Source organism: Poecilia mexicana, unplaced genomic scaffold (assembly GCF_051168715.1).
Source record: "Poecilia mexicana isolate PSO_F unplaced genomic scaffold, ASM5116871v1 scaffold_3, whole genome shotgun sequence".
Classification (NCBI taxonomy): domain Eukaryota; kingdom Metazoa; phylum Chordata; class Actinopteri; order Cyprinodontiformes; family Poeciliidae; genus Poecilia; species Poecilia mexicana.
In genome coordinates, this window is record NW_028263372.1 from 31857888 (window position 1) to 31871135 (window position 13248).

The following is a 13248-nucleotide window of genomic DNA, read 5'->3' on the forward strand; positions in this document are numbered from 1 at the left end:
CTTACTAAAAACTTGACTGTTGTTCACATTTTCAGTCATATCCAGACTCATGAGTTCATGCTATTTCTTTTTTCTGTTTACCTTCTGTTTTTTAGTTTTTTGGTTGCACTTTTGCATCATTTTAAGTATGCATGTCTGTTTGTTGGGTTGATGTTCGGACTGGTTGTGTCTGGGCCGGTGTCCCTCTTTCTGTTCACCTTTTCGCTGCACTAATCCTGAGTTTTGTGTGCAGTATTTGGGCTAAATTCTCTAATGGAGATAATTACAGAGGCTGGCCCGGGGAGCGGAGAAGGTGGGTTCTGCCCCTTTTATTGAGTGAGCTGCATGCTTCTCCAAGCCAGTCAATTACATCTTCCCCAGCATTTCCACCATGTCTTCCTCTCATGTCAGTCACTGTGTGCCTCATCAGAATCCGTGAAAACTGAGTGTTTTGTCTGGTCAGATTGTCATTTCTAATGACCTTTCTTATTTCAGTCTGTTATTTCACCTCATAAAGTGTTTGGCTTCATTTCTAAAGCTAAACTCATCACAGTTAAGTTGCAGAAAAATAATATAACTTTAGATTTAGGTTCTACATTAAGTCGGTGAATAACCCACCAGTTAGCCATCAAGAAAAAAAATAACTTTTAAATGCTGGATAATAGTATTAGTGACCTACCATCTTTTGCTACTCCTTTCATGCTCCTTCGGAGTACAAAATGTGGGGTTTGGCTGAATCTTGCTGCACTGTAACTGTTTTGAGAACAAGAAGCCATGACTGCAGTAAAATAAAATAATAAACTAAGCTGAAGTCAAGGTTTTGTTCAGCAAGATAAAAGCAAGTGGTTATTTTGAATTCACCTCCCACATCTCTATTCCTGGAGGGATTTGGAGAAACGAGGAAAATGCTTGTTTACAAGACACATGCAAAAACATTCTTCAAAAGGTTTGGATCAATAAAACTATACAGGGGTGGGATTTATTTACCAGTGTGATTTGAAATTTCATTTTCTTTATGTTTAATTCTGAATTGAATACCCTTTTTATATATATATACCTTTTATATAAAAACACAAAGGCCCATTTAAAATATTTTCTCAACAAACGTCATCCTGATCTCCCAGAATTTAGGAAAATATCCTTGTCTTTCATCTGAAGGATTTGGAACCATTAACTGTTCTCTGTCAGAAAATCCTGAAGGAAAATGTCTGACAATAAGTCTGAAGTTTAGCTCAGTCACACTGGGGTTCTGCAGGAGAACAATCATCCAAAGAGCACCAGCAAATCCAATTGTTCGGAAAAACAAAATTGGAGTGACCTAGTCAACGTTTGGACTTGAATCCAATTGAGTGTCAGAATGTAAATTATTCCTTTCTTGTCTGAAAATACTGGGTCTAAATTAAAACCAGTCATGGAAAGAAGAGGGACTCAAAGTTCCTTCTCGACACCTGAAAAGACAAACTGCTCTTTATTACAAACTAAATGCCACAACTGTTGGGCTTAAGATATACTTTCTTTTTTTCAGATTGGTTTGGGTAGTTTTTTGTGTAATAATTGAAATGGATGCATGCAGATTTTTTTAAAAAATCTGCAATTTGTTTGTGTGATTTTTGTCTATTAAAATGAATTTGGTCTAAAATATTAAAACGTAATCAGCACCATAAGTTCTTCATGCTGCAAAGGATCAAGAACCCCTCTGTTCACACAGGGAAATGATTGGTCCCCTGATTATTATTGTAATAATGATGATAAAGTAATTATGAAAGTATTTTCTGCACCACACTGCATGCTTTTGATATTTAACTTTTTTTCACAGTGAGTTTTGCGGTGTGGCCTCTAGGTGTCGCCAAAGGGGCCTATAAAAGAATAGACGAATGTACAGCAGCCTTGGCATTGCCATGAGGTTGTGCACATTTCTATGATCAGTTTATTATGTATGTAAACTTTAGCATGGAAACGTGTTCAACAAAGACAGTGTGCACTGTTCGTACATTCGGCTCTGATGTGGGATTTTAGTGTGTCCTATAAACACATCCATATTGGAAAAATTTGCAATGAAATAACTGTACACAAACATAGTTGCTGTACTCATATTTGGTTGAGTCATATATAAGTCCTCATTAGCTGTAAATTGAATAAAAAAAATAATAAACCAACTCAGTCCCTCTAAAGCAATAGAAGTGTTCCTACATGGAAAATAATGTGGATGGTACTGGATACGAACTCTTACATCAGTTAAATCAAAAAGCCCAAGAAATTATCTCTATGACCCTCATTGGAAAAGCAATAAGGGTTTTTCCTTTTCCCTAACCCTTTCTTGTTTCTCTTTCCAGTGGAGTACTACTCAAACCAAACCTGTATACTCTATTTTAGGAAAGCAGAGAGAGTTTACTGTAGAGTGATTGACAAGATGCAATGAGCCTTTTGAAAGCAGAGATCTACCCAAGGTCTGTGAGGATTTTGTTAAATGCTTGAATGACTGCACTTTGGTTAAAGAAATGACATGAAGGTGGCAGCTGGAATGTTTGCTTTAAAGATTTGGTTCTTTATTCTCATTGAAATAAGTAAATGATGGAAGTGACACTGGCTGGCTGGAAAAGAGCAGAACACCAAGCAGAAATGCTGTATTTATCCTGAGGATGTCATACTACAGGTTGTAAAGGATAATCCACATCTTCCACTGGATAAATGAGAACTGAATCATGGCAGTTATTGATTTCACTTTCAATAAAGTACCAACAATTTTAGAAGACAAGTTTACAGCGAAGGGAGGTGGAAGAGTTGTGTTTTGAAGGTGTGTAATAATTGCTAAACCAGATTTATCACAACTGACACAGGGTATGAAGGAGGATAAGAATATTTGAAAACCTGTAAGATCAGCTTCTTCATTATACTTTTTTTCTCTGAAACTTTCTTGCTTCTCTTCGAGTGTTTGGCAGGCAGCCTTAATCTAAACGGTATTTAGTGCCAACTGTTTGCTGGTTCTGTAAAAGTCTCATGGCATCAGATGCTCACACAAGACACAAATGACACTGTCCAAAATGCTAAAGGTCACAGTGATGGAAGCACAGATGAAGAAGGGAGGAAAGAAGAAAACTGGCATATGTCACACCTGATATTATCACAATATTTACCATTATTGACATTGCAAAATGTGTTAATATCATACAGCCCTTACGCTAAGTGGCCTTTATATTTGAGTAGACTGAGTGGTGTTAGTTATATGGATGGAGACAAAAATTGGATTGTTCCCCAGTCCTCATACCTTTTGTGTGTACAAGCTTTACATTGTTGATTTTGATATTTTCAGGACATCCTAAAACTAAATGTACACAGGGCAAAAGTTAGCTATTATTCTCAGACACTGGTTCTTCAACAACTACATTTTAGGTGTAAATCATCATTTAGTATACGAAGCTTTATATATAATATGGTAACACAATTGTTAACACACTGGGAATTATCCATGAGAATTATACTTTGCATTTTTATACACATTAAATTGAGGTCTGTGAACAAAACTAATATCAGTTCTAAATTTACTCCCAGCCTGTAATTTTATGCACCTATCAAACAGTGGCATACATTTGAATTAGTCTTTTATTTAAACTTGTTCTAAGTTTAAATATGGCTGCACAAATGAACAGATATGCAATAGTAATTGTGAATGTTGCGATTAAAAAAAAAATTACTTGTGATAAATAAACTAATAATTAACGTGTTGTATTTCTACTTTGGGCTCAAAGTAAGCAGACAGCCCAGATAATGAATTTTCTCACCGAGCACTGGAAGAAATGAAATAAAATCAAAGATATCTATATGGGCAATAAAGTTAAATTACAAAATAGTTTTCTGGCTGCGGTTTTTGCATTGTGCACTTTAACTTTAGCTTTAATGACTTGATGACCTCATAAAGCGTATACCATTTAAAACAGTTTATGCTACATTAAATAATTTTCACTAAATCTAACCCAGACATAAAAAGATGCTTAAATACTTAGTAAAACTTGATTGCCGTCCATGCAATTCTTTGCTATATGCATTTTGTGTACAGTAATATTATGATTATAGGCTTGTAATATTAATATATATAATGAGAAGTATAGATTACTTCTCATTGTATGGTAGTGTTGAGTAGCTTATCGTGGTGTAGAGTTTTGTGTAAAATGATCTAAATTAAAATGTCTGTTTAAAATATTTAAGTTTTTCACTGTGAGATGAGAACTAAAACTGAGAGGTTAAGCTTTTGGCTTTTATTGTGAATTGATTTTTTTTTATATATTACTTGTATTTGTAAGAAATTATAATAGTAATCCTCTTGGATCCACTGTTAGATAATACATAATGCTTGATATCTAGAATTAAAAGAAATTAAACCACAATGTGTTGCTTTCAGTGGTGTTCAGAAATATTTTGAACACCATATTTTCAAAATATTTCAAAAATATTTTCATTTCATTCCTGACTGTTTGATAGGTGCATAAAATTACAGGCTGGGAGTAAATTTAGAACTGATATTAGTTTTGTTCACAGACCTAAATAATTTGTAATAATTTCTGTGTCATGCATTTAAACTTGTCTAAACAGAGAAAAGAAAACTGTCTTACTTATTTCATATTTAAAGTTGGATTTACAGTTTAGTCTGTTTAGCTCAACATCCCTCCTGCCACTGCTTTGAAGTTGATTTTAATATATGAAAGAACATGCAATTAATCCATCTCATTTTATATATGGTTTTGCTTCACACAAAAAAGAACACTTTGATCTTTTGTTGACTCCTTGGTATAAACAGCAGTTGAGTCTGTTGCTGGTGGTGTGAATGGTGCAGATCAGACACCTGACTCACATCCTGTCACTACTAACACTACTATTTAAAACATCATAATTTAGCTGTTTATCACAGATTGTCAGGCTCTCTGCATTTTAGCAATACAGTAATATAAACTCAATTTTCACCTCATTGTTTTCTTTTGTGCATGTCATTTACTAATTACTACCGATGCTGTCCTTCCACTGACCTTAACTACTTTATGCTGCTAATGTGTAATGCCCTCACCAAGAGAGCCAAATGGATTCTTGTGTGTGTGAGTGAGTGTGCATTTTGTCTGTTTGGTTTGTCCTTTATTTCTCTTGTAATAATAGGCTTTGCCCCTGTAATTTGTTTGTCCTGCAGTAGATAATTCCCAAATGTTTCTGTCCTCTGTACACAATGGTGCTCGTAGCCCTGTGTGACTTTATAAACACAGCAGTTTGAAAATAGTTTCCAGCTTTTTAAATTCCTATTGAGTCCAGTCCATTTGAGTGCTCTTTTTTTGTGCATTTCTGATTGTGAGGGTGTTATTTGATTATTTTTTTTTGCAGGGGCGCGTGCACCCCGAGCACTTGTGGACCAAAAGTCTTCAGTGATCAAACACAGCCCAACTGTGAAGAGAGAATCTCCCTCACCGCAGGGTCGGGTCAACAACACAAGGTACCTGAAGCTTTTGCCTCACATCATCAGCAATCAAAGATGTTAGACAAAATAGGGATGATTGTAGTTTACTTCAAAAGCTGCAAAAATAACCTAATGACTTGTTTTGACCCAGTGAGAACCAGCAGTTTTTAAAGGAAGTGGTGCAGAGTGTTCTGGAAGGACAGGGCGTCGGCTGGCTTAACATGAAAAAGGTTCGCCGACTGCTGGAGAACGAGCAGCTCCGCGTCTTTGTGCTGAGTAAGCTGAACAGAGCCATCCAGTCGGAGGAGGACGCCAGACAGGAGATCATACGTGATGTGGTAAGATGCTTGTTTTCTGCAAGATAGAAACTATTCATGAACCTTGAACTTTTTCACATTCATTATTAGAGATGTGCCGATCAGGTTTTTTCCTGCCGATTCCGATTCCGATCACCCATGAGGGCCGATCACGGCCGATCACCGATACCGATCACATAATAATTTTTTTAATCATAAGCACTACCGGTTACATTATGTGGAAAAAAGAACCATGAATTCACCTTAATTTAGACAAAAATTTGTTTTTAATAACTTTTTCCAAGAAAACAAAACAAAACGGGCACTGTGCAAATTGTACTGCTATCGGTAATACTATCTTTAACAGACTGATAACGTATGAATGCTCTAAAGAGGTTAAATAACGCAAAGAGCCAAAATAAAACCTCTCAACATTGCCAGAAAATTCAAGTATAAAACTTAACATTCAAAGGCAAATACAGGATCCATTACAATAAACAATCCAGAGTTACTGAATGAAAACTTCCTGATAGCATGGCGGCTAGCTGATTACTGCTAGTTCTGATTGGCTGTTTCTGACCGAGCGGAGTAATTATGCAGAACAGGGAGGAGGCAGAGGACATAGATTCTTTTTTCAGAGATTATCTGTCTCATGTTAGGACAGCGAAAGTTTTAATACGAATGTAAAATTATTTTTTAAAGTTAGATGCTGCAGCTTTAAACAGGGGTTCGGTGTGAGAGTCACTACCAGGTGGAGCAGAAGCAGCGCTCCGTCTGTGAAATATTACTACCTGTAGCGTAGCAGCGGTTCAACAGCCAGAGCAGAACCAGCGTCTTACATCGCAGCTCGAAGACTTAAATAATTTTCCAGGTTATTTGTTTAGCTTTCTGACCGTCATACTAATCCAGGTGAGTGTTTGTAGCTGTGCGCTGCTTTACCTGCTATCTGATCGCTCCATATGTCTATTTTTACTGCAGTGAGCCTCGATGTAGCCAAACTCCGTCAAGTATGGCATTGTTTTTATGCCATATTAGATTCGCATTTTGACGTGCTTCACCCCACGTGCTTCAATTTTCCGCCGCAACACGCAAACTTCTCCATTCACTCAGTGCGTTATAGTTCCACATCGCTTATCGGGTTTGTTGCTACGCGTTTGCGCAGTGTGAAGGAAAGAGCAGACCAGCTGCACAGGCAGGCTGCGAAATGAGATGCAGGTGATCAGTTTGTGTGATCGGCAACAAGAGACCGTGATCGGCGATCACCAATCATACACTTTTTCACGGAAATCGGCCGATTATGATCGGTGGCCGATCGATCGGCACACCTCTATTCATTATTGTTTTGGTAGGTTAGCAATTCCATTTTCTAGTGAAAGATTGAACAGTGCACTGCAAGTTGTCCAGAGCTTTGAATATTTTTGAAAAAGGTTTAGTAGTCTCAGTTGAAAGTAATTAAACTGGGTAAAAAGGGAAGGTGAAGATGGGAACTAAATGTCAAATTTTATTCAGTGTTTTAAGAGGAAAGAGGTTTAATGGCAATTGTAGAACATTATTTTTCAAGCTTCTTCCCAATTAATCATTGATTTCATCAATGATGCATGTTTTTGGGATCCAGTAACATGCATCTTATCTTATGGAAAGACCAAGGCGAATGAATACTTTTGCCAGAGACTTGATTTGCAGAAAATCAAATCTGAAGTTTGTTTCTGGAGGGCATGCAGTAGTGTATTTTTGAGGGCTGTATTCTGTCTTTGTAGTGATCTGGAGATTGTAAAATCCTAGATCATGATCAGATTATGGGTTGCTTGTGATGGCAAACCTTCAATAACCAGTTTGTCTGTTTCCAGGAGGTGAACAGAAAAGTTTACAAAGGCATGCTGGACATCTTGAAGTGCACGGTTTCCAGTCTGGAGCATTCTTATACCAATGCTGGTCTTGGAGGAATGGCTAGTGTCTTCAGCCTGCTGGAAATAGCACGCACACATTATCAAACCAAAGGTATGCCCTAAAACTTAAAAACTGCCTTCATGAAGTTTATACCTAATTGTGAGATTCATATGAAGTACTCTTAGAAATGTATAAGATTCTGTGTTCAGGCTAACATCAGGGTGCTTGTATTGTTTACTTGTCAATGCACTTGCTCTGCATAGCTTTGTGCTGCATGTCAGACTGTCTTACGGCATTAACTAAAGCTGTTCTTTGCTTTTTTTTTGTCAAATAATCTTTTTCTTCTCCCCATTTTAAACTTTTAACTTACTTCCTTCTCCTGTGTTTGATGAACTTTGTCTTTGGCCCCCTTAATTTTGGTAACTTGGTAGACCCGGAAAAGCGCAAGCGAAGTCCCACAGACAGTGCTGGCAGCCCGGGGAGTAAAGAGAGTCCTTCTGGTCGTATGGAGACAGCCAGACCTCAGGGCCTCCTGAATATCCCCCAGCTGCAGCTGCCTCACCACACCACGGGCAAAGGAGCCCGCCATTTTGATACCCGAAGTCTGAACGAGGAGAACTTTATTGCCTCGATTGGTGTGTACACCACTCAAGCCTGGTTGCATGTGCACTGTAACCCCCCTCCTTCCCCTGCCCCCACCGTACAAGCTCATCAACCTTAAACCTCTCCCACCCTACTTCCAGCCGTCTCAGTGAAAGATCCCCCAGACAACAACCAACAGGTGTTATTATATTCCACACACTTTAACTGAAATTACCGTTGATAATCACGTAGGATGGCTAACCAGCTGAAATTTTATATTAAAATTGTTTAAATTAAATTAAAGTTGTATAATAAATTAGTTTTGAAGTGTATGGAATATGCATCCTGTTTCCAGCCTGGACTGTGTGTGTTTGTGGCCTTTTCCTTAAACATCCGTGAAGCTGTTTTCCTCCCCTTTGGGGTTCTGTTGTTGGCCTTTTAGCACCTTGAATGCATGTGGTTGTTTTGTTCTTGCAGTGTGAAAATCTGCAGTAGGGGACAAGGGGAAAGTAGAGTTATACACATCGATGGTCAAATCGGTGTTCATCTGAGCCTTTACTGCAGGTTTCTTCAAGGTGTGCTGTAGAAAATGAACAAAAAAAACAAAACAGCTCCTTTGCTATCAGCATGGAGGGTGGAAACAAAACTCCCCAGTAAACAGTCCCAGTATATAGAAAATTCCTACAACAGACTTGTTTTTTGGGCATATAGTCCTTGATTTTTCAAATAAAATTCTGGGTCTGTCTACAGGGGACTCCTCTCAGTTCGTCCACCCACACCTCTCCTACTCTCACCCCTTTTTCTACCTGTTAGAAGTTGCACCTTCAATTCTACAGAATGCTGTGAGACTTGCATCTCAGCTTCTGCAACTACTCCATTCCACTCACTGGCTATCAACATCATCCCACGCTCTTTTTCCCAATCAGCCTCCTCGCTTTCACCTTTGCTCTGGAAAGCCAGACACATGCGATGGATGAACGTAGACGGTCAGAGCCAAAGCTCTGTAACAGCACTGTGTGGCTCTCCAGGACTCTGTGTGGAGAGGTTGGGGTGTTTTGTAATGTTACCTAAGTAGCTGTTGCATAACAAATCCAATATAGCCCTATAACATTTTTTTTAAATATAATTTTGTCCTAAATGAATCAACACTACATGCCAACATTACAAAACACCTTCTTTTAGAAAGTAAAACATTCTAATGCTTCTTTTGTTTTGAGTTTGGTTTTAATGCTCACCCACCATACATGCCTTTTCAACCAGCTCTCTGACTCTCTCTCTGTCTTTCTCTCCTTGCTTGCAATGCATCTTGGGTAGAATTGTGGAGCAAGCACCAGGATAAGCAAAAAGCTATGGAAAAACAACAGAGTAAGAGACTTTTCACACACCAAAAAAAAGAACAAAAAAAACTAACTTAAAAACTGGGGTGTTAAAGTGAATTTTTTTTCAACCCCCTTATCTTTGCACTTTCTTTTTTTTACCTCTTCTCTCACTCGTGTATTTTTCTATGCGTGAAACAATAACCAGCAATAATCTAGATCTGAATGGACAAATCCTCCCCAAATTAGGGGTTATAGTGTCAGTGTGTTTTACATATTTGAGTATAAATTAAAAGTTGAAGTTGGCTAGGATTAATTTAGGTTTAGAGCATCTTTTTTTTTATTTATTCCAAAAGAGTAAAACTGCATGTCACACTGTTAATATTTGTATTTGTAAAAGCAAAAAAAGGTGAGAAACATACCTCATCCTTCTATTTGACAATTATGTACAACTTGTGTTTTCATTATATACTGTAAGGCTAAAAACAAAATATAATGAAGGGTAAAAGTTAAAATCTTTAGGATTGTTGGATTAGCTGACATAAAAATGACAGAAGCTTACTGTAACATTTATTGGCTTAAGCTGAAGCAAAGTGTATTCTTGTTTTATCATGTTCTTCTTTTTCCTCTCTTGCAATCATGCATCTAGATGAGCAGAAATGAATACCTGCTGCCCTGTCCTGCTCTTTTTAACTGTACTTTTTTCCAGTTTCAAGTGACTTGCTGTAACATTACAGCCAACTTCCCACAGTTTTCTGATGCATTATGAATCGCTTTGCCAAAGTTAAATGTCACAAAAAAGTGAGAACTACACAGACCTGTATGGATGCACGTGTCGCCACAAGTCCACCTACAAAGATGATAAATAACAGTCACACTTGAAACAGAAAATGTCTCCTTTACCGACCATGAGTTTGTCTGCATGCCTAACTGCCTGTGTCTGTTTGTGGGGTTTTGGTGTAAATTGGGCCACATTTGCAACAATGATTGAAAAATAATGTCTCGCTCTTGCAGTTTTGTTTCATTTGTAATGTTTTCCGAATTGCAATGTTTTCTGCTTTCTGTGCTTGCTTCTGTCTCCTCTCTCTGTCCTGTTAAGATGATCTTACTCTGAACCAGAGTAACTTGCACAGGAAGTTTTGAATTTTTTTTATGAAACAAGCTTTCCTATTCTGTATAATTAGTAAAGAAAAATGCCTCCCTACACTTTAAAGCTAGTAGCAGCTTATATATTGGAAATGAAAAGTTTTACTCAAACTTCATAAAGCTATTGTAATTGAGTGTGCAGCGTACACACATAGTGAGATGTCTAAGCAGTCGTTGACCCTTCAAAGGGATGTAGTGTCAGGGCTACTATGCTGTGCAGGCTTTGAGTGAGGCGGCCTTCTGTAAGGTAAGAACATCATGAGGCCACATGTGAAAACAGGCTGATAATTAGATGTAATTTGCAGGGGCTGAAGGGGTAAAGCAGCAGCGCCCGCAGGTGACTGACGCAGAGGAGAAGAAATCACAGATCAGTGCTGATAGTGGACTCAGTGTCGCATCTGGTTCTCAGGTTTGTCCTATAATTACTGCTGTGTGAAAACATATTAGTGATAATAAAATCTTGGATGTAATTTGTTTTGTTTATTATTTGTTTTACTTTGAGATTATAATTATAACCAAAGTGCACCTTATTTGGAGGGATAGTTCACATTTTGCGACAGCTAATCAATTTTTTTTTCATTCTTTGTATAGAAGAGCGACACGGAGTCTGTAACCAGTTCAGAGCCGCCGATCCTCACGAGGAGCACCAGCCAGGACTCAGAGGCCAGCACAGTGGTAGGGCATGGCCAACTCGGATGACTTGCACTTTATTTATTCTTTTTTTTTTTTTTTTCCCCAACAGGAGTGCGCCCATCATTCATCCAAAACATAAATATATGACATGAGCCACTTGGTTTTATTTTAAATAATCATATTTTCCAACTGCTGTTTCAATAATGTGTCGTATTGATTATTATCGCAGTAACAATGCTGTGTGCATTGTGTATTTTGATATAGGCTTGAGCAGAAAAAACCTAGAAAAAAAATACTTTCACTATATTAAATATATTTTTTTTAGAATTTAATTTTTTTATTCTTTGTGACCGGAAATATTGTTAACCAGCCTTAGGTGCTGTATATTAGCCAGCTGACACAGTGTTGAGCAACAGGTGGGGGAGGGATAGCGCTGCTCTGTACTCCCATCAACCCAGAATAGACTCAGGACTTTTTGGCCCTTTTTGGCTTTTTGGCTCTCGATTAAACTGTATGGTATGGAAGATGTTAACGGCTACATTTCGATAAACCTTAATACTGATAACTGGCACATGCCTGTGAATGAACTGAAATAATTACTAAATCGTCTTCTTTAATATAGTTCCAAAATGCCATTTTTACTGTTTATAGATTGTATCCAAAATATTGAATTTATTTTAAATTTAGCATATAGAATAAATTTAGGAATTGTTCGTTTTCTGTAACCCTCAAAAATGAGACATGATGCTTTTGTGGTATAAGAATAATCCACTGTATGTTGAATTAATTCCTTGATGTAGGTAAGGAAAATAAGTTTAAATTTTCAGATGGCTCATGTAATTAGAAAATATGCAAAACTCCCAAAGACACAGAGCTACAGTTTCATTAATAAAAAGCTGGAATAAAATGGAAAATACTGTCTTCTATTTACCTTTACTGCATTAAGTGAACAATGAATGTAAACATTCAAAAGTCTACGTGTGAAACCTTTATTACTCTGAATTTTAACATTTTAGATTAGCAATAGCTCTGGTGAGACCCTTGGGGCCGACAGTGACCTGAGCAGCACAGCAGGAGATGGTCTTGGAGGGAGAGCTGCTCCTCATTTGAATCAGTCCAGAGGAACTCTGTCTGACAGTGAGATTGAAACCAATCCAGCCACAAGCTCAGTCTTTGTAAGTAAAAAAAAAAAAAAAAAAACTTCCATATACACCAAAGAATACTGATTGGTTAAAATCCTCTCTGAGAGTACTTAAACCTTGTTACTGCCATGTAGAATAGTTGTCCAAAAATGATTCAATATATATCTGCATAAATTTTCTCTTGTAAGTGCAAGCTGACATTGGACATACATTTTGTTTTTCTTTTACTAAATATAAACTCTGCAAGTACTAAACAATTCACCGACTGCCAAAAAAATTAGTAAAATAATATTTTTGTTGTGATAATTTTAGCAAAGCAAACTTGTGATCATTGTGCTTGCAGTTTGACAAACCTGGTTTTTCTTCTTCCATAGGGAAAAACTCACACTCTTAAACCAGGTGCAAAAGATCATTTACCTGCAATGGTCAAAGGGCCTCCAGTTCAACCAATGGAGGACATCAGTATGAGGATTTATCTGTTTGAAGGTTTGCTGGGTAGGTGCTGCTCTCTTGATTTCTGCTTTCTCTGTAAACTTGCTCTACAGACGATTTTATGCTTCTGATGTTTCATGTCTACTGAAACAGCTCTGTTTCCTTTGAGTTTAAATTGTTATGCTTTGCTGAAATTGTGCATTTTGACTTGTATATATTTTTTTACATGTATTTTTTAAAGATTTTACTAAATTACCACAGCTATACACATTTTATTTAGCTGTATGTAAGTGAACAAGATGTCTTGAATTCATATTTTAGTAACCATTGTTCAGCTCTACAACAGTTAAAATCTGTATTGGTAGAATATTACCAGCCCATTTCCTGAGTCCTGAATTGTG

At 37.3% G+C, this 13248-nt stretch overlaps 1 protein-coding gene across 3 annotated transcripts in view; it reads left to right on the forward strand.

The window, feature by feature from the left end:
• madd (MAP-kinase activating death domain) overlaps nucleotides 1–13248 on the forward strand; it is a 53269-nt gene that overhangs the window by 25965 nt on the left and 14056 nt on the right. For 2 of the 3 annotated variants that reach the window (XM_088004444.1, XM_088004443.1), the window contains 7 exons: nucleotides 5341–5449; nucleotides 5565–5751; nucleotides 7557–7707; nucleotides 10946–11049; nucleotides 11232–11315; nucleotides 12290–12448; nucleotides 12790–12910. In XM_088004444.1, the coding sequence (XP_087860570.1) occupies nucleotides 5341–5449; nucleotides 5565–5751; nucleotides 7557–7707; nucleotides 10946–11049; nucleotides 11232–11315; nucleotides 12290–12448; nucleotides 12790–12910 (915 nt within the window). Of the gene's footprint in view, nucleotides 1–5340; nucleotides 5450–5564; nucleotides 5752–7556; nucleotides 7708–8027; nucleotides 8232–10945; nucleotides 11050–11231; nucleotides 11316–12289; nucleotides 12449–12789; nucleotides 12911–13248 lie in introns of all 3 variants that reach the window. The other variant, XM_088004445.1, reaches the window with a different exon arrangement.